At 40.3% G+C, this 22158-nt stretch overlaps 1 protein-coding gene across 1 annotated transcript; it reads left to right on the top strand.

Moving 5' to 3' along the window:
• Positions 1 to 140: 140 nt before the first annotated feature.
• LOC134669461 (recQ-like DNA helicase Blm) lies at positions 141 to 21978 on the top strand. The gene is made up of 22 exons (XM_063527040.1): positions 141 to 335; positions 1497 to 1573; positions 1850 to 1896; positions 2222 to 2350; positions 2654 to 2941; positions 3245 to 4370; positions 4561 to 4716; positions 5243 to 5355; positions 5621 to 5799; positions 8607 to 8772; positions 10110 to 10234; positions 12037 to 12196; positions 12830 to 13022; positions 13459 to 13559; positions 13969 to 14064; positions 14679 to 14836; positions 16334 to 16468; positions 16785 to 16949; positions 17937 to 18127; positions 18616 to 18799; positions 19127 to 19248; positions 19874 to 21978. Exons 1-22 carry the CDS (start codon positions 229 to 231, stop codon positions 19969 to 19971), a joined length of 4116 nt encoding a protein of 1371 aa, XP_063383110.1. The 5' UTR covers positions 141 to 228; the 3' UTR covers positions 19972 to 21978.
• Positions 21979 to 22158: the final 180 nt, after the last annotated feature.

The raw sequence follows: 22158 nt of genomic DNA, 5'->3' as shown, positions 1-22158 counted from the left end.
ATTACTTTTATGTAGATTTGTCTTTAAAATGATCTTTTATTTAAACATTTCTGCACTCACTGTAGTATTTGAGCGCTTCTATCAACTGTCGTTTAAACGCACGATGACAGTTGACAGTCAGCAGCGAATGAAAATATTAATTGAGGGAAAGGAAAACAAGTTTATTTTTAATCATTTAAATGTAATGTTTATTGAGTATAGTTTATATTCTTATAACATATAAATGACATGGCCACGAAAAAAATGTCTTTGTCTCAAAACAAACAGTCATCACTTATGAATTTTGTAAAAAAAACCAGTCGGGAATCTTCTCGGAATAGTAGTCCGACTCCAAGGTGGGTTTTTGTTTAAATATTAAACAATATTACCGTTCTGTACTTTAATATTTCTTTACCTTTCGTTATTACGTTGAAATCTGGTACACTGATTTAAAAATATATTTTTGTATTTGCTTGACAACCTTGTAGGAAATTCTATGCATTATTTATTTTAGGTACTTATATTTCAGCTAATCTTTATTAGCAAATAACAATAATAATTTTAGTGTTGCCACTATATTATTCTTAGGTTCCGAATATCGGTACAGTTGTTTAATGTGTGTGTTCTCATAGGAAATTGTGGGTAGTTACACTTTACAAGCTTTTATTTATTTTATCAAGAGAAGTAGTGTTAGTATGATGCCAGGATCAAATCTTAAAATTAGAACCAATGCCTTGCCAGGGATTACATTTGATATACCTATGAAAGACCAAACTGATCTGATGATGGAGAGTGAAGGTAGCCAAAAGACAACTAAGTAACCTCATTGAGTTGTTAGTTTTATATACTATCTTGACGAATAGTAAATTCTTAGAGCTTTTTAATATCTGGAGTAGCCTTTAAGAGCTTACCCCTCTGCCGAAGAACTTGCACAATGGTCAATCTTTTCTATGGATTGATATGGCTATTTGTATGTTATGTACAAATCATGTACAAATAGCAATATATTTGACGTCCCCTCCCCCACAAAAGTCGGCAGACTGTTTCGTAAAGAAAATAGACAGAGATGACATCTCCAGTTACTAAATGCTTTAAGAGTAAATTAGAACAGAGTTCCAAGAAAAGTACTGGTGTTAAATCGTCAGATGACAAGCAAAACTCACTAAGTACTATCAAAAAATTAAAGTAACAATGCACTTTATTACACTAGTAACACGGTTTATTGTCCAATAATTTCAATGGTGTTAGTTAGCGACTTTTGCTTGTCACCTGATGAAATAAGCTTGTATAAAAATATGTCCATCTTGTATTCATATCATACAAAATCTTAAAGAGAAAATATAGAATTTTTATTCTTAAATGTTTTACTCACAAGGCTTTATGTGTTTTCATTTATTTTTTCATTTCCATATTTATTTGTAAGTTTCTCACAGGAGAAGCTCTCATTCTTGCATGGACAGATTTTATGTGTACAGTTTGGTTTTTATTAATTTATAATGTATCAATTTTTTCCTCAGCAGTGACAATGAGCAGGTCTCGGAAAAGAAATCCAAATTTGTATGGAAGTCCAAGTCCACTCCCACCTCTAATAATTGTAAGTATTAGAATTATTTAATGATGAACACATTCATACTACGGCCATTTGGCTTAGCGGCAATATTATTTTCATGATGTAATTTGATTGTTATACAACTTTAAACCATACAAAGTATAAAATATATTTAACAGTAAGGTTGGGGTTTGATAAGCCCAAATAAAACCTTGATTTTGAATTTACAGTGAGAAACAAAAGGATAAATTAACCTATTACTTAAAAATTTTTTTTTTTGCTATGCAAATTGTTTTGCTGAGTGATGATTCTTCATTTCAGGGACACCACCATTCAAACAGAATCCTGTTGGTATTTCATCAAATCAAGTAAGAAAATCAAAGTAGCTACTTCATTTTTCCCAGTTAAATTTTTATAACCTCTAGCCGCCCAGAGACCTATAAAAAGGTCTCCTGTTCCATTCTAATTTCAACATTGTGTTGACAAAATAAAATTAAATTTTGCTTGGCAAGGTTTGACGTCTGGGCGGCTAGAGGTTAAATACGTAAAATTCACTGGTAGCAACAGTAAGAGCGCGACAGTATCTCGCCTGTGAGATACACTACCCGTCTTTTTCTAACCACATGAATGAGGAGAATGAAAATAATTGGATTTGTGGAAGTAGATATAATTCAGTTCCATGTCTGTTTCCAGGTCCCACCTAGACTGAACCACATATTGCCTGTAACTCCAATAGTTAACACTCCTCCTTCAGCTTTTAACCAGCCTCTGAAATCAAATGTTCCATGTGACAACAGCAATGATATGTTTGCTATGGACGTGGTAAGTCCAAAATATTTAGTCTACTACATACACACTCACATGCATTTAGTTTATCACACATGCATGCACACACACACTGACGCACTTATGCAAAATATCGCTCTAGAAGCAACCCTTCATGTATCCTTGATAAATTTACCTAGTTTGCATGGCAATTCTGAATACATAAAATATATAAATATTGCCTTTTTATTTGTCAATTTTTATGTGACCACTAACTGTACTTTTTACAAAAAAACTGGATACGGATTAAAACATTGCTTAGGTTAGGTTAGAACAGAATATATTTGTTTTTCATTTCAGGATGACTCAATGGACTTTCTTGAAACGAATATAACAAAGAACAAAAGCCAATCACCAAAACAGACCAACAGATCTATCAGAATCAGTTCCAGCCCTTCACCTTCTAAACATGAACACAAATCTGAAACTAGGGATAAGTCTGTGGAAAACAAGAAAGTTTGCCAGACCCCTGACAAATCGAGTCCTAAGAAGGATAGAGACCCTCTGAAGAATCTTAAACTTGATAGTTCAATATCAGGTTTCTTGCAGAAGATTTCTCATCATCCGGCTTTGAAAAAAGCTAGTGAGGTAAGTGAAAATGTATATAATAATAGGTAAATATAATTGCCACAGTTCTTACTAAAATAGATGCGACAAATTTTAAATAATGTTCAGATATAATATTTAAAAGTTTCGCGTTTTGAATACATATTAACTCACATTTATATACCGTATTCGCGATAGACCCGTCAATAAATGTGAGTTAATAAATGTTCAGATATATTTTTTAACTTTTATTTCTTTGAATCAACTAGTAGTAGTATAAGTATGAATTCTCCATCTACATTGGTGCATCTTTCTTCAAAGGGTTTCTTACACTACTTATTCCAGGACCGTAGCCTTCAAACAAAAGACCGAGAAGACTGTAAATACATGTACATAGAACTGTTAGAAAAAATTGCCGACGCGTTTGACAGAATACCAAACTGCATTAAAGAAAAATTCCCCGGCTACGAGAACAAAACTTACGCTAAAATGAAACTGTTGAAATCAAAACTAAAGGCAGCTATGGCGAAGGCGCCTGACGATTCAACTCAGTCCTACTTAGATAGTCGACCTAGTACTAGTAAATGTAATACACAATTAAATGGTCGTGAAAGTCCATCATTACTTGGTGATTGTGATGATCTAAACGATTTCCAAATGCCACGGAACCATCTCCTAAATGGAGAAAAACCTGTACTAACATCTGATACTTCAACTCCAGAATTTACATTTAATAAAGCAGCACCAAATAAAACAATATATTCTGACTTAATAGCTAAGAAATCTCTATCTTTTGAAGCGTTTTCTCCTACAGCAGGAAATGAAAGCGTCCAATCAGATGTAGAGAATTTAGATACTTCTGATAATGCAAATAAAAGTAAAGGGAAATTTGTATTTAAGAAACCGTCTAGACTTAGTGAAGATAATAATACACCGAACAGAGATGTACCTTCAAAGACTTTAGAAAGATTTAAACACGCGTCTGAAAAACTCAAGCCAGTGGCAGTGGAAGAACCTCCAAAATACGTGCATGTAGCTAACAGCTCAGTTGGCTTCCAACCCCCTGAGTTAAGTAAGAATCTGTCAAGCTTCAGTAAACCTTGCACGGCCGTTTCGCCTATTATAAAAGAGCCGGTTCAAGACTATGATGAAAACGATTATGATATACCCTTAGATATGGATGATGAGACGGATATTATTCCGGAAAGTTCTAAAGCCAGTGTGATCAATATAAGTGACTCTGAGCCAAGCATAAGTAACACGCAGATTGTGAATGGTAAAGAGGTTGCAGTGGATGATGACGGTTGGCCGGAGTACAGGCTGGAAGACTTTGAGGAAGACATGGACATAGCTCTGACGACGGAGCCGGAAGTTGTCAGATTGATGGAGAACTCTACGTTGGAGACGGAGACGCCTAAGTATAAGGGCATGGGGAATTTCCACGAAGGGACGCAAAATGATGGAATTACGGGTAAGATATTTTAAATTGGTTGAAGTTGGACATTAAAGTTCCATTATTTTTTTTTATATTTACTATTTTTTTAAAGCTGATATTTAATTCTGAACTATATAGGTTGGTGATTACCTTAGCTTAGATTGCTGCTTTTACAAACGTACAAATTTTAACCCTATCACCTACACACTAAGGTTCTATTTCGCAGGTGAGTTCGACGGCATGGACTACCCCCACTCGTCGCTCATGATGGAGATGTTCAGCGAGAAGTTCGGTCTGCGCTCCTTCCGACCGAACCAGCTTCAAGTGATCAACGCCACTTTGCTGGGACACGACTGCTTCGTGCTCATGCCTACGGGTGGAGGTAATCAATTTAAGCCCTAACTCCTAAACACGAAGGTCGAATATCGCATGCGAGTTAGACGGCCTGGCCTCTTTTATTATATGTATAGTTCGTAGCTTTGTAACAGAGCCCGGCGGCTAATCCTATTGTCTATTGTTAAATGAAACCGCACGTGCTACTTACCTGCAAAAAAGGGTCATACTTATTCTATCTGGCACCCGAGCGCGGGCTAGTCCAACGCTCAAAAAACCAGTGTAGGTGCGTTCTCCGATAACGCGCCTTTGTTACGCATCTCGATGACACATTTTAGAGAGGTTCTGTAGTGTTCGACTCGCCGGCATTCAGTAACCGAAGTACGCAGGTGGTTGTGGCACGTGGCACGAGCGGTTTTACTTAACAATAGACAATATGATTAGCTCGGGCTCTATTAGAAACCTACGAACTATACATAAAATACATGAGTCAGTTGAGTTGCTGTATTATCTGTAGTTATTATTATCTTATATGGAGGTATGCTATAAGTAGTACCTGTATTGTATGTTCCCAGGTAAATCGCTGTGCTACCAACTGCCTGCTATTTTAACGCCGGGCGTCACCATCGTCATATCGCCGCTGAAATCACTTATTTTGGACCAAGTCAACAAGCTACTTTCTTTAGATGTAAGCATATTAACTCGATACAGTTTAGAATATTATTGATATTCCATGAACAAGAAAAGGTTTGTTTGAGTAAGTTAATATTACATAATGTGCGCCACATCATGAAAAGAGAATAATAATATCAAAACCTAACTTCTTCAATTTCACTGAACTCTATTATTTTATTAGTTAGTGGGATGGTGCAAGGGGCGCTTAGTCGGTCAAAGAATTAAAAACTGGTTGTTTAAAAATTTCAATGTACATATAAACAATTTTTTGTTCCAAGATCCCAGCGGCCCATCTCTCCGGTGACGTGTCCCTGGCCCAAGTGGACGAGATATACCACAAGCTGTCTCTACGGGAGCCTCTGATCAAGCTGCTCTACGTGACCCCCGAGAAGATCAGCAGCTCGCCCAAGTTCCAGAGCATGCTGGACGCGCTGTACTCGCGGGGCAAGCTGGCCAGGTCTGTATGTATCTGACGAGACAAGCTGTCTCTACGGGAGCCTCTGATCAAACTGCTCTACGTGACCCCTGAGAAGATCAGCAGCTCGCCCAAGTTCCAGAGCATGCTGGACGCGCTGTACTCGCGGGGCAAGCTGGCCAGGTCTGTATGTATCTGACGAGACAAGCTGTCTCTACGGGAGCCTCTGATCAAGCTGCTCTACGTGACCCCCGAGAAGATCAGCAGCTCGCCCAAGTTCCAGAGCATGCTGGACGCGCTGTACTCGCGGGGCAAGCTGGCCAGGTCTGTATCTGACGAGACAAGCTGTCTCTACGGGAGCCTCTGATCAAACTGCTCTACGTGACCCCTGAGAAGATCAGCAGCTCGCCCAAGTTCCAGAGCATGCTGGACGCGCTGTACTCGCGGGGCAAGCTGGCCAGGTCTGTATGTATCTGACGAGACAAGCTGTCTCTACGGGAGCCTCTGATCAAGCTGCTCTACGTGACCCCCGAGAAGATCAGCAGCTCGCCCAAGTTCCAGAGCATGCTGGACGCGCTGTACTCGCGGGGCAAGCTGGCCAGGTCTGTACGTAGCTGACGAGACAAGCTGTCTCTACGGGAGCCTATGATCAAGCTGCTCTACGTGACCCCTGAGAAGATCAGCAGCTCGCCCAAGTTCCAGAGCATGCTGGACGCGCTGTACTCGCGGGGCAAGCTGGCCAGGTCTGTATGTAGCTGACGAGACAAGCTGTCTCTACGGGAGCCTCTGCTCAAGCTGCTCTACGTGACCCCTGAGAAGATCAGCAGGTCGCCCAAGTTCCAGAGCATGCTGGACGCGCTGTACTCGCGGGGCAAGCTGGCCAGGTGTGTATGTAGCTGATGATACAAGCTGTCTCTACGGGAGCCTCTGACGGTGGTCTCGGAGAAGACTGGCTAAGTTGATATCAACATCTTCTAGCCGCGCAAGTTTTTCGAACTACCCAGTTTTCGGTTTTTCGAGCGTTTTTTAATAATGTCGTGAAAGTTTAAATCAGTGTACCACCAGACTAAGCTGTTATACAGCATGTTTTATTTTATTATTTTTTAGGAAAAGGAGTAAGTAGAGAGGTGGTATTATGGAGAACAAACTTCTTTTCAATTCTGCCAAATGCTGTGTCTGTACTTTCAGCCGCTCGCGCGCTCCAATACTTGCACAGTACTTTCTGGGATCAGAGCCCATAAATCGTGTGTTTTCTGTTAAGGATCTCGGTGTGGTCTTCGATACGCGTCTCACATTCCACGAGCATATAGTGTCACTTGCTACCGACTGCTATCGAAGACTGGGCTTTGTAATCCGCAACATGCGTAACTTCAAAGACCCACTGGCTATTAAGCTAGTTTATAACGCCTTGGTTAGGAGCAAGTTAGAGGCTTCATCGATCGCATGGTTACCACATGAATCAACGTACGCGTTACTGCTGGAGAAGGTGCAAAAGGCTTTCTTAAGGTTTTTGTACAATTGGATACCTATAACAATTGCTGTTATTTAAAAAAATGTGAGATCTTAAAGTAGGTTAGATTTGACTTGGCCAGTTTTCATTATATCAATCATTTTATTTATATTGTAATTCTGATAAAACCTGGCCAAGCCAAATCTAACCTACTTTAAGATCTCACATTTTTTTAAATAACAGCAATTGTTATAGGTATCCAATAAAGCAAAGAAATAGAGTTTAATACTTGTTTATAATGTTATTTTGTTCCTATAAATACATATTTGGATTTTGCATAGAACTTGGCAGTGGCACTCATTTAGATCTCCATTCTTTTTGCGGCGAGCCCCACAGCCAAGCATAATTTTTGTATTGAACTTGGCTCTCCTTTTTTACATTTATGTTTTTGGTGGGATATCAATACTTTTTGTAAAGAAAACTAGGCAGGTATTGAGATTTAATGTTTTTTCTTGTGTTTCCGCTGTATGGTTTTTACTTCTGTTCTTTGTATAATTATGTGGTGCCGCGCGCCGCCGACGACACCGTTGGCCGGTTGTTTAGAGCGTATTACAAGTTTTTTGTATGGGGACACCACTTATTTTTTGACTAAATTTTAATATAGCAAATATAATAATACATATATTGGGGTAGTTTCAAATATCTGCTTGTAACGGTTCCAACGCTACAATAAAAAAATATTTTTTTGTATGGGGACCCCCCCTATTTTTAAACTTATTTTATTTTTGGATTTTTTCCTACGGTTACACACAATAACCGAGCTGGATTCCAAATTTCATCCTTCTAGGTCATCTGGAAGTAGGTTAGGTTTAGGGACTTATATGTCAGTCCCAATAAAAAGTGTTTTTTTTGTATGGGGACCCCCCCTATTTTTTAACTTTATTTTATTTTTAGATTTTTTCCTACGGTTACACACAATAACCAAGCTGGATTCCAAATTTCATCCTTCTAGGTCATCTGGAAGTAGGTTAGGTTTAGGTACTATAAGTCATAAGTCAGTCTTAAAATTTACGACTTTCTGACCTTCATACCTTTATAACCGTTTGAGCTAGCTTCATGAAATTTGGGCTTCTAGATATCCTTATGGATATAATTAAACACACGTAGTTTTATGTGTTTACGTCAAAGATGTTTTGAGTTATAGAAGGGTCAAAAGTGGCACCAAGTGGTTCGTGTAATATTACACTCGGCGCTGGCTAGCCAGTTCCTTTGCTTGAACTTGGCTTGACACGCTGCCGCGTGTCTAGATTTATAAATAAATAAATAATAAATAAATAAATTATTACACGGCATACACGGCCCCATAGCAGCCCATACAATATTACTTGTTCGTTAACAGATTCGTGATTGACGAAGCTCACTGCGTATCCCAGTGGGGTCACGACTTCCGGCCGGACTACAAGCGGCTGTACATGCTTCGCGAGCGCTTCCCCACTACCAACATAATGGCATTGACGGCGACCGCCACGCCGAGGGTGCGCATGGACATTCTGCACCAACTAAAGGTACTGTATATATATTATATTATATTTATATTATAAGCCTATACGGTGTCCCACTGCTGGGCAAAGGCCTCCCCCCTTGATTTCCATTCGTCTCGATTTTGGGCAATCTCCGGCCAGTCGTTAAGTTAGTAGTTAAACGTTAATATGCGTCTAGGTCGTCCCGCCATCTCCGTCTGGGCCTAAGAGGGCCAAAATAACCACGGTATGGGTGCCGCAAAGGTACTGTAAATATAGAAAACCCACAAGACAAAGAATGAAGGACTTTGGAGCAAGATATCTGGAACCAAAGGACTTTAAAACGCTACCCATGAGCTCCATCATCCGACACTTAAAAAAGCTCTTGAGTAGTTGACGATCTTTTCTAGGGGGTAATTGCACAAAATATCCTTATGGGTCGATGTTTATCCGCAAGGGCCCCCGAAAAGAATAAGATAAGGTAGGATAGTTCAACACACCCTAATAGACAATTTAACACTAGTATTTGAAGTACGCATACATCCATTCCGGACCCAGGTCCCGGGCCCGGGTCCAGGACCCGGGTATGTCCTTAAACTACGTCCAAGACCACCGGTAGACGGGCAGCAGCGTCCCTCAAATTCGGTGTACTCGACTGCGATCGCCAACCCGCCTGCCAAGCGTGGCGATTATGGCATTCACCCCCCATAAGGGGAAGGCCTATGTTCAGCGGTGGACGTCTTATGGCTGAGATGATGATGATGATGATGATACATCCATTCAATTGTGGCTATCTTGGGATCACCTGGGCGCATAGCCAACGTGCCAATCGTTAACGCTCCGTAACGTATCGTAGTCATCTCTCTCTATCATTCTTCCCCACTCGTGCCACAGTGAGAGTTGCGCTCCGTTGGCTACGCACCCTGGAACGTTATCAAACTACAAGCATCAGACATCAAACATCAACATTTATTCAGCAAATAGGCCACAAGGGCACTTTTACACGTCAACATTGAATTTACATAAAAGCAAAAATAATAACATCAACAATTTTATAAAATAAAACTAACAATTCAATCTAACGTATTACAATTACTAAGAGATGTATATGGTCTCTTAATGTCGAATTACATACAAAATACAGATAAAAAAACACACAAAAAAAATCTATAATATTTAGAGGTGTAAATGTCTCGTGTCAGAACTATAAGATTATATAGTTTATCAAGTTATCCTTAGAGATGTATAGGGTCTCCAAGAGTCAATATCCTGTATAATTAATACATTCATTAAGAGAAAAGAAACATACGAGAGCAGAATGAGGCGTCTCACTGTAATTGCAAGAGAAGCAAGACGGTTGTTTGATCGTGTCATTATCGCAGGTGTCGAAATGCAAGTGGTTCCTGTGCTCGTTCAACCGGCCGAACCTGGCCTACCGCATCCTCGAGAAGAAACCGAAGAACGTCAACCAGGACGTCGCCAACATCATTAAAGAGAAGTTCTTCCGGTAACTATAGTCTGTTTCTTTAGGTATTAAAGAAAAGTAAGCGAACAAATTTTACATTTATTGGTTAACCAACCAAATACTTTTCGCCTGAATCAGTCACTGAATGACCTGACTTTAAACCGTCAACTGGCTTAAGGAGCCATTGGGGGGTATATTTTGTTTACTTTTATTTAAATACCTAAAGATGCAGAGTACCTGACATACATACACATCACACATTTTGCATTGAAAACTATTAACCTTACTAATGTACGATTTATATCGAACGTTTGTGCCATTAATATAGGTTTGCCATAAGTGTAGGGACACCAAGCTGCAAACAGGGCCGTATGGTAACCCTTGAGCAATTATGAGCATTGATGGGGACAATTTGCTTAATGGCGGGGACACCGGGACACCAAGTTTCCAACCGGGACAATGGGGACATGTCCCGGTACAAGGGGACGTATGGCAACCCTACATTAGTGGCGTCTGGCGGGGCGCTTACCATTAGGTTAGGGCCTGTTTACACATTGATTAGTGTTTAGTGCGGGTTTCATATGCTATTAAAGGCAAGAAGCAATGACATTTAATTACTGGTCTATGCAGTATAGAACCTTCTATAGCAGCGCTTTGCACAGCACTTTGTTATTATTTATGACTTTATCAGACATTGTCGTTTGTCAATATTACATACAAAATAGCCAGGCGGGCTCGCGGGCCGCAAGCGAGAGGTTCGCGGGCCGCATGCGGCCCGCGGGCCGCTTGTTGCCGACCACTGTTCTATAGGTTCAAATTCCTTTGGCACGTACTCTAGCCGTTTTATATCAATTGTTTATTATTTGTATCTCCTTGGATATCACGGGCCTATAATCCCGGTTTTTTGATAGGCTTGCGTGGGGACACAGATCCAACACGTAGAGGCCCGTTGGAGAGCTTTAATGTCATGTAGAACGCCTGCTGGAACCCGTTCACAGGTGCAACAATAGACACCCATGAACCGGTCTCAGCAGGCATTGGGACTATTGTAGCAAAAGTGAATAGTATACCGGTCTATGGATTGAAGTTTGGGTGGACAATGAGACTGGGCTATTGTAAAGAGTTCGGACACCTGCCATAACAATGCTAACACACGTTATCGAGGCAGGTGGTGACTTGCCGCTGACTAGATGGGCCCCTGAAACTGCCGTCGTGAAGACGACCAGGGGCAACATCGGTGTGAGCGGCTCAGGGGTGTCGAGAGGTGTGCGCCGCTTTCTACCCAGTGGCTGTTACCAGCCACTGTGCCAACTCGCGTCTTATGCATCTTTCACTTCCACCCCTGGAGCATATAGCTCTAGCGACTCCTCTCTGGACAGCCAATTAAGGCAATCCAGAGCTGAGAGTCCTGCGGGTCCCCTTGGGGTCCACTCCGACCGACGAAGACACGCCGGAGACGGAGACCCTGACCGACTCTCGGGAGCACTCGGGTCCGTGGGGTCGTTACTCCCCAACAGCTCGCCACAAGCTGCCCTGCATAATTGTTTATTATTATTACCTTCCTAAAATGATTAATGGTTTTAAGCAACCATACACTACTGACTCGTATTATGATTTTTTGGTGTGACCACGCACATGACACATTCCTACAGTTTGTCAAAGGACGGTCTTATTTCAATCATAAACAGGTAATCATACTATCTTTGTCTTACACTAGTACTAGCACTCAAAAGAAAAAGGATGAGTATGATTTTCCTGGTTCTTACTGACTGACAAATTAGTTTGACCAACTAAAATTTCAATGTTAAACCTTAACACTAACGTAATAAAACTGAAATTTGCAGTGACTCAGGCATAGTCTACTGCCTGTCGCGCAAAGAGTGCGAGACTCTGTCCGGAGACCTTCGTAAAGTGGGCATACAGGCTGCGCCTTACCACGCCGGTCTGCCAGATAAAAAGAGAGAACAGGTGCAAGCGGGATGGGTAGCTGACAAGTTTAAAGTGGTAAGTTTACTTGAATGTGGACTTTATAGCAATAAATATAAGACATAATCTTGGAAGATACAGCGATCAGCCGAAAGTGGGCATCCAAGCCGCGCTTTACCACGCTGGAATCTGTAATAGAAGGGAGAGCAAGTGCAAGCGGGATGGGAGGCTGATAACTTTAAAGTGGTATGCGTTCACATAAATTTAGACTCTAAAGTAATGCATATAAGACTGAATCATATAAGAGATTAAGCCAACCTACGGAAAGTGGGTATACAAGGCGCGCCTTATCACCCCCGACTGCCACACAAGAAGAGAGCAGGTCCCAGCTGATGGATTGCTGGTGAGTTTACAACTGGCAACTGTCCCTAAGACTCAAAATCTTGTATCCCATAGTTGCATTTCGCCGGGTTGACCTTAAAAATATTAACAGTCTATGTTTAAAATTCAGACGCAGCGACTACTCCTCCTATGCCTTACAAATTCTCCAAGGGGTGCCTACTCTTTTCTAATTTTTATGAACTCTTTTAAATATGTACCTACTAGTATTATAGAGGCAGTTTAGTGAGTAACTTTAAAATTGATTATGTATATGTGCCTTTAAAATAAAATAAAATTAAAGATATAGCTAACTAAGACACTTTTCCTCAGATCTGCGCAACAATCGCTTTCGGAATGGGCGTTGACAAGGCGGACGTGCGCTACGTGATCCACCACAGTATGCCGAAATCAGTAGAGGGATATTACCAAGAGGCCGGTCGCGCAGGTCGCGACGGAGAACTGGCTACGTGTCTACTGTACTATTCATACTGTGACGTGGCGCGGTATCGCAGATTGCTAGACAGTGAGTTACTTTGTGTATATTATCAATTATCATCTAACGGCAGTATTAAATAGAACTGTGCCCTGTTTATCAAAAGCTTGTAACTTATATTATAATACAAGTGGAAGGCCCTTTCTAACAAATGCTGTCAAAAAGGGACTTCTACTTGTATTACAAGTTTCAAGCTTTTGATAAACAGGGCACTGGTCGCTTCAAACCATCTCACATATTTGACAGCGTTTGGACAGGTCCGATTTCCCTCGTACCTACATGAAAGGAGATCAGTGTCCAGTAGTGGGATGTATTTAAAGTGATATTATTCTACCTAATTAGTGATGAATCGTGAGGTTGTTGCGCTGTTTCGCGTTTCGACTCTGGAAATCGCGGAAAATAGCTATTGTAATTTTATTTATGGAATATCCCGTTATTATGTAATAATGATGTGTACTGCCAACAGTGGAACGCAACACTACACCGGAGGCGAAGCGCGTCCACATCGAGAATCTACTGCGAATGGTGGAAGTCTGCGAGAGCGTCACCGAGTGCCGGCGCGCGCAGGTATGTATCATTTATTGCAGAGGCTGAGAAAGAGTAGTATGCCGATGAGTGATATGGACGGACGAAGCGAAACTGCGGTTTTCTTCTGTAAAAGACGATTTGTAGCAAAAAGTCACAACTAATTGAATTACAGACCAGTTACATGATATTTTGGAGGATAAAAGTCAAAATATCAGTAAAAAAAATATACTTAAATATAAAAGTAAATTCCCCGGAAGCTAATGTAGGCCGCAACACGCGGGCGCAACAGAACTTACAAATGCCTGACAAGAATGCCCGAAGCATTCACTATACTACGAAAGTTTATCATTGTATTTTGATGTTAGTATGACTCGATAGTTTATATTATATTTATTTATTTCATATTTATATAAAAACTTAGTTGTAAGTAATGTCCGAACATAAACAGGTGCTGGGATACTTGGGTGAGCGCTTCAGCCGCGCCGAGTGCGCCGCGTACAAAGCGGCCGCCTGCGACAACTGTCTACAGGCTGCTGATTATAAGGTTATACCATTTATTTATTTAAACTTTATTGCACATTAAAAATTGTACATACAAAAGGCGAACTTAATGCCAGAAGGCACCAATGTACTTGTACTATCCGCAAACTAAAATCGTTGCTTATCATGAAAAGTGGTATAAAACAAAATACAATGCCATTCGATTTTAAATCTTACCAGTAAAATATAGAATATTAAATGCAATAGCATTTCATTTTGAGTTGTGCCACTATTCATGATAAGCAACGAAATGACGACCGAGGTCGTTAAACTTCTCATTCACTTATATCGTCGTAGTGAGAGTGAAGTGTAATTGTATAGAGATAACATCTGTCATCGTATCCATCCTGTTTGAAAAATTCTATAAGGGGGTGTCCATTAATTACATCACACAAAATATCCCCTCCCCTATTGTCACACTTTCATAGGAAAAAGATAGGGCTTTAATACGTACCTACTGTCACACTTGGCATGAACCCCCCTCCCCCAGTTGCTCTGACGTAATATGTGGACGAACCCTAACGCCCATGTAACATAAGCTACATTTAAACCCACTTCCAAAGTTAAGATAGTTCTAAATCCATGGTTATAGATTTTCAAATGTTTATTAATTTTCAGCCTGTCGACGTAACTGAAGAATGCAAGCTCATCGTCCGTGGCATCCGCGACGCCACCGCGGGCCGCGCTTCGTTTACATTGCTTCACATCGCGGATGCGCTTCGAGGGTCTATGCAGCAGAGGATACAGTCCTTGCACAAGAGCCCTATGCACGGACGGTGAGTGTAGAACACACTTAATGCAAATTTCTAATAAATAGTTACTAATTTTAGTTGTGCATTTTTGCGTTATAACGGGAATAACCCTTTAGTCCGTAGCGGCAACATACTTGCCATCATCTTTAAAAGAAACACGCATCTCTACTATAAGAATTATGGTTCGCAATCGAATGACTAGAAGGGAATGTCAAATGGTTAAAGGGATAATCTGTTGGTTTTAATTAAATAGATACGTAGTAGGGGATATTACTGCAATGTTCTGCCGCCAGAGCGCAACACTACCGAGTCAGTAAATTCATAGACTAACTTATACATACTGTGCCTTTTGCAGTTTTTTGACAAGTTTTCACAGACAATAAAATATTTATCATTTATTTAGTTATTGACAACTTACATTAACAGGTATACCAAACATGTAAGTTATAAACATAACAAATTATTGTATTACTATACACGGTGTAACATGAGTAAACCGAATAATTTTAACAGCGTATTCCTGATCATATTTAGAGACAAAAATGTCCTATAAACTTTTTTGAAATTCGCCTAGTTTCAGAGATATTTTTATTTAAAAAAAAAGCAAGTTTTTATTGTTACATAGTGTAAAAGGCCTTTTTGATGGTGATGTTGCTGCTATGGGACGTAGTCTAAATATCCTTATTGATATATGTCAAAAAGTGACAAGTAACACTTTGCAAAAAGTAGGTTTTACGAAAAAAAATTTTTAAAATCAATTTTAAGTGACAAGTTTACCAATAACATTTATTTTTTATGTACAAATACATTCAAAAAATTTAAAAAAGAAAACAACAAAAAAAAATATTTTTTGGCGAAATTGATCCAAACTCATATAACATTTTTTACCTACTTCTTTTGACCTCAGAAATGCGTGGTTAAAATTATTCGGTTTCCTCATGTTACACCGTGTATACTACCTATATACATGACTAATATCTACTAATACTAAACTGACATTGATGCATCAAGGCGGTTTGTTAACAAGGGCCTACCGGTAAACGCGAAAATCGAAATTTAGTTATATGCCTCTTTATCGCTCGAATATGCAAAAGTGATAACGAAATTTCGATTTTCTTGTTTCGCGGTAGGCCATGTGATTGACGTGACGTGTGATGTGTCAATGTGGTTTGTTTACTGTATGTGCCACAAAGGTGCTACCTACGCAGAGCTTTGCCTAATATTCCCTATTTGTAAAACAGGTAACATGTTTACTAAAATTACCTAATAACTATACGAGTGTGTCTTGACACATTACAATATTTATTTATCAATCAAAATTCAATTATTAATTTAAAACTTCAAGGTTGGTCAAACGTAGCTATAAGTAACCCTGTTTAAACCAGACGCAAATAAGTGTTTACATGTCGAACGATATTTGCCATTTCCCCTTCTCACGTATCGCCTTCCTTTACATGGCGACCGCGACTGCCGACTTGCCGTAGGCTACAAGATCGCACGTAATGCATCCATTGTTAACAGATGCAAGTCATGGCAGCGCGGCGACCCGCTCCGCCTGCTGCGGCAGATGGTGGTGCGCTCACTGCTGGCCGAGAAACTGGTGGTCAACAACGACATCGCCAGCGCCTACGTCGTGCTCGGACCTGCTGTTGACAAGTACTTGCCAACTCGCCTAAGTAACTTATAAAATATAATCTTACAACTATCACCAAAGTACGAGGCGAAGAGCGTTGTAAAAAATCCATGTGGTCTTGTGCCGAACGTTTCGGCAAGTAGACCGACGTGCGGACGCTACCACACAAATAAAGATGCCATGGCGGGCTTCAGTCGAATGGCGAGAGACCGGAAATAATATTGTGCGACTGCTACTCTACGGATAGAAATACTACTGGTGAACGTATTATATCTGAAAAGTTAAGTGACGAAACATAGTAAAAGCTTATTGTAAAATATATTCATCTTATTTCCCCAGATTAATGTCTGGAAACGTTCGTGTGGTGTTCCCTATGAAGGTAGAGAAGAAACCCAAACTGACGGTGACCACTGCCGCACCCGCCGCCAAGGCCGACACGCCCATCAACGCGCTCATCAAGAGGATCGAGGAGAGATGCTACGCGGACCTCGTCGAGGCATGCCGGTATGTCACACGATATCCTTAACATAGGTAGTCAAATTGACGTCACCAACAAAGGGTGCACAGAATACGCGCTCACATGAGGGTCGAGGAGAGATGCTACGCGGATCTGGGGCCTGTTTCTCAAAAGCTTGTAACTTGTAATACAAGCGATTTTGTTAGAAAGGGACTTCCACTTGTATTACTAGGTACAAGCTTTTGAGAAACGGGCCCCTGGTCGAGGCCTGTCGGTATGTCACACGATATCATCACCAAGAGTGTACAGAATACGAACTCATCAAGAGGATCGAGAGCCTCGCGGCAGGGCCTGTCGGCATATTGCTCGGTAGGTCGTTTGCTTCCGCAGCATTACCCAGTGTCAGCCACCTACCTAGTAAACTAGTCATAAATTGCTGTACACTTCTATCACTATATGTTCTACCTATTTAATTATTCGGTTTTCTGTATCATGTAGTTTTGGCACTCCAATACATTTTCAATTCCAAATTATTTAAATCCTACGAGAGTCGCTGCATTTAGAATTTACTCTCGTACCGTGCCTAAGCTTTGTTCTTCATTTAAAATGTGATTGACACTAAATTACTGTTTTATCCTCAACCGGACTGTAGTAGCCAGTTAGCCGGTACATTAGTAGTAGTAGTTTCAGGTGGGTTGTTGGTGAGCAGCACGGCAAACACCAGTTATAGTGAGAATGTAGATATATTGTAAAGTAAGGTACAAGTTAGGAAGGTGGTGAGAAGGAGGGTTCTCAGGAATCTATTATGCGTCTATATCTCTCTTGCCTGTACAGCAGTTTTTATATCGTTGACTATCTTGTTTCGGCCATTAGAGTTGCTGTTCGACAAGACGTGAAGAACGCGCGACTCTAATACGGCTTATAATCACGTAATAGCATGTACGACATGTACGTCCAGCTAATTAGGTAGATTCCAAAATGCATGTACAGTGATAAGACTGTACACGGACGCTCATTTTACTATTTAATCCCAGGGAAATGGCGGAAGCCCGCGGCACATCCCTAATAGCAGTAATGCCGCTGGCCGGCTTAAAGGCCATGTCCACACGGCTGCCCGAGTCGCCGGACGACATGCTGTCTCTGCCGCACGTCACGCGCGCCAACTACGACAAGTATGGCGCGGAGCTTCTCAAGATTACATCCGCCTACGCCGTGGAGAAAATGGGTAAATATAGTTTGTCAAAGGACTGACTTATTTCAAACATAAACCGAGAGAATCATACTATCTTTGTCTTACACTAGTACTAGCACCCAAAAGAAAAGGATGAGTATAGTTTGTTTGTCCCTATTTAAGTATTTACTGACTAATTGGTTTGACCAACTGTATCTATCTACACTACATATTTGTAAATTACACTATAAGAACTTTACCAAGTCTTAGGATGATATTCCACCTATCCAATTTCTTTGTCCATTGTGTATTCCGTCACAAATTTTGCTCAATGAAAGAGTGAGACACAATGTTAATTGACAAAGAAATTGGATAGGTGGAATACTACCTTTAGGAAACTTTCCGCAACTTGCACATCTGTATTCACCACCGCTTCCAAAGTTGCCGGACATTGTACGTTTGGCCCGACTTGGTTGTACCTATATTATCTTAACTTTTTTGGCTGCAGATTTCACGTTGATGGCATTATTCCCTGCTTCCAGGCCTTCTCATGCAGTATCAAGACGAGCTAGAACAAGAGAAGCCAGCAGAGGATGACTTCGCTGACGGAACCGACTCGGAAACAGACTGGGGCAGCTTGGCCAAAGGAGCCAGCCACGATGCCAGCGCCTCCAGTACCAGGAGTAGAGGACGCGGGAGGAGCTTCACTAGAGGCGTTAAGAAGAGGTTAGTTCAAGTTTATAGGACAGGTATGATGTATCAAGACGAGCTTGAACAAGAGAAGCCCGCCAAGGATGACTTCGCTGACGGAACCGATTCGGTAACAGATGGGGCAGCCTGGCCAAAGGAGCCAGCCATGATACTAGCGCCTCCAGCACCAGGAGTAGAGGACGCGGGAGGAACTTCACTAGGGGTGTTAAGAAGAGGTTAGTTGTCAAGTTTATACGACAGTGTAGGGTGGCGTATCATCGTATCAAGAAGAGATGCTCCTAGATTTTTACTTCGCTAAACCCTTCTGCTGCTGACTGTATGTTGTGAATTCTGTGTGTGCAGGTTTAAGAAGAAGCGAACCGCGTCCGCCGCCAAGACGAAGGCCGCGCGGGGCGCCTACGCGGCGCGCGGCCGGGGCGCCGCCGGCAGCGCCGCCAAGCCCGCCCCGGCGTGGAAGTCTTCAGGTTAGTTCAATGTGGTTATTTGTTACTCGCTAACACCACTTGTAAATGTCAGGGTCACGATCAACCAAAAAACAAAAACATATCAATAATGGTCTTTCGCGTTATTCATTTAAAAAACTGGCCAAGTGCGAGTCGGACTCGCGTTTCTAGGGTTCCGTACATAAGTCCGACTCACGCTTGACTGCACATTTCTAACAGGTTTTCCTGTCATCTATAAGTAAAAAACTATTATGTGTATTTTTTTCAAAATTTTAGACCCAGTAGTTTCGGAGATAAAGGGGGGAAGGAATGGTAATTTTTTGGCTATTTTCTCCAATAACTTTGAAGCTATGTATATTAAAATTATAAAAAATCATGTCCATCTTTGGATCACTAATTTACATATGTTTACCAAATTTCAACTTAATTGGTGTAGTAGTTTTCGAGAAAATAAGCTGTGACAGACAGACAGACGCAAGAGTGATCCTATAAGGATTCCTTTTTTTCCTTCTAAGATACGGAACTCTAAAAATAATAAAATTAATATGTAACTGAGTCAGTGCTATACCTCTCAATTCGAAACTTACATTCCCGTCACTAAAAACTGCAATATACATTCTATCAATAAATTGCGTATTTGTGACAGCGGGCAACAAGCTGGGCAGCATGCCGGTGCCGCGCGCCAACACCGTGCTCAACACCAGACCCGGCGTCTTCAACCCCTCCAAGCTCAACCTGCTTTAGACGCCAATCTGGACTTTATGTGCACCAAATACGGCTCACAGTTGGTTGAACTGTACTCAACACAAGACCAGACGTTTCACCCATTCATACTCGACGTACTACGGACGCCAATTTTATCCTTATGTGTAACATACACTATCAATGACAAATTGACAACCAGTGCCCTATCCCACAAAACTTTACAAGTGTACAATTCGACAAAATTGTTAAGTTGTAAACAAAAAAATGTACCACAATCATTACAAATATGTATTCGTTACAAGTCTGCAGTATACAAATATGTCATTTTTGTGAAAGCGTATCACAAACAATAAAGGTATGTCACTACAGCTACATAATTTTAGAATAGTTGATTTGTAAATATACAAGCGAAAAATTGTAATGTTACAACTACAAATATGTGACGTTGAAGGTAGTTTCACTTTATACGCAATACGCAAGAATAACATTAATTATATTTACTCGTATATAGTGATCTATCTACGAGCGTTTACATACCAACTGACATTGCAATTGATTTGCAAGCTAAACTGACCATTTTAAACCTCATAAATGAAAACAAAAACATTCTCTTTGGTAAATTTAGTGATAAATTGACGCACACTGTGAAAATAAACAAATAGAAGGAGATAACGCAAAATTTAAATGATTTAGGAATAATGGAGAAATAATTCTCCATCACTACCACTGCTATTTGAACTAATCATTTCGTGGTAGGTACAAAGGGTTGGAATCGCTAAATACGATAAAATATACAGCAATTACTAGTATTCGTATAGTAGCAACTGTAGCAAGAGGGTGCGACACACGTTTAGAGAATTGTTAACTTGTAGCTACAATTCTACATATATGTATAATTATTACCACAATTTAATGTAGCACAAAACAATTGTCAGCTACAAAATTGTACATTTTCCGGAAAATATATGTAGCGTATGTAAAGTATTGTGATACAGTAAATTGTAGACTTGTCGATACAATTTACATATGTATTTGTAAGAATTTTCCACTACAAATTTGTTACTTGTATATTTTGTGGTACGCACATTTGTATTATTACAAACTTGTAACTTGACACTTGTAAAATTGTAATTGTAAGTTTTGTGGGATAGGCCACAGATGCGATGCTATTCGGGTGGATTGCGTGTGAAATAAAAATCAACCTTATGTGCATCGTCTAGGATCGACAGTCGAATAAAGGTCTCATCAAGGTTCATCTCAATATCAAACTTAACTAACAAATGAAGGAGCAACTATTTGCTATACTATGAAACATTACAAAACCCACCTTATGCAAACTGACTAAAGCTCAAGATGAAGTGCATTCAACTTGCACTAGACCACAAACTCGTCACTTAAGTTAATATCATGAAATCTACGTGACGCGTTAGAAAGTGCCTTATTTATTACGAAAGGACGTAAATAACGTTCTTTTGTGTTTCTTATTTAGACCTAAAACGGGTTTTTTTTCTTTGTATTTGGTTTAAAGGTGACAGTTCAATGAATTACCTATTACTTTTCAAATGTCAATGTACATAGCAAAATTACTTAAATCGGCACAAAGAATAAAACAAATTACCTCATTTTAAATTGTCCAAAAGTAAGATTATAATTTTAAATAGGTAACTGCAGGCAGTTAGACCCTGTCTCGTACTAATGGCCCCTCTACACGATGGGCCAACGCCGGCCACTCCAAGAGACAGAGCCATGCGGTAGAGTCAGATAGCAATATCACTTGCTCCCTCTAACGCATAAATGCGTCCCATGGAGTGGCAGCCATAAGACTTGTATTCTTTCATGCTAAACCAAGAATGATCTAATTATAGTGGTTTCATAATGTTATTGCCATTTTTGGTTTAGGACGGTAGAATATTATCGTTTACTTGACGTGATACTGCCCAATATTGACTTGTTTTTTATTGTTATTTTTTCCACCGATGATAATTCGAAATGCCAGTGTTATTAGTTTTAAGAATGATCCAATAAAATATTTTTAAATTATTTATATGTAAATCTTTTATTTTAACACCCTTAGGGCCACTTGCACAATCACGTTAAACCGGGGTTAAGCGGTTAAACCGTTAACCCAATGTCAAAATGTACTGGTAACCATGACAACTCCAGGTTTAACCGGTTAACCCCGGCTTAGGGAAAGGCGCAAGGGCCCTTAATTGGTTTTTACTAAGG

Source organism: Cydia fagiglandana, chromosome 12 (assembly GCF_963556715.1).
Source record: "Cydia fagiglandana chromosome 12, ilCydFagi1.1, whole genome shotgun sequence".
NCBI lineage: Eukaryota > Metazoa > Arthropoda > Insecta > Lepidoptera > Tortricidae > Cydia > Cydia fagiglandana.
Note: the sequence above shows the minus strand (reverse complement) of the source record. Positions and strands in the feature narration are given on the sequence as shown.

Bases quoted from the DNA above. Each gene is read 5' to 3' on its own strand.
- LOC134669461 (XM_063527040.1), top strand. From the start codon at position 229: ATGGCCACGAAAAAAATGTCTTTGTCTCAAAACAAACAGTCATCACTT. The intron at 18,128-18,615 runs GTAAATATAGTT...CCCTGCTTCCAG, and splicing joins CTACGCCGTGGAGAAAATGG to GCCTTCTCATGCAGTATCAA. The intron at 19,249-19,873 runs GTTAGTTCAATG...TATTTGTGACAG, and splicing joins CCCGGCGTGGAAGTCTTCAG to CGGGCAACAAGCTGGGCAGC.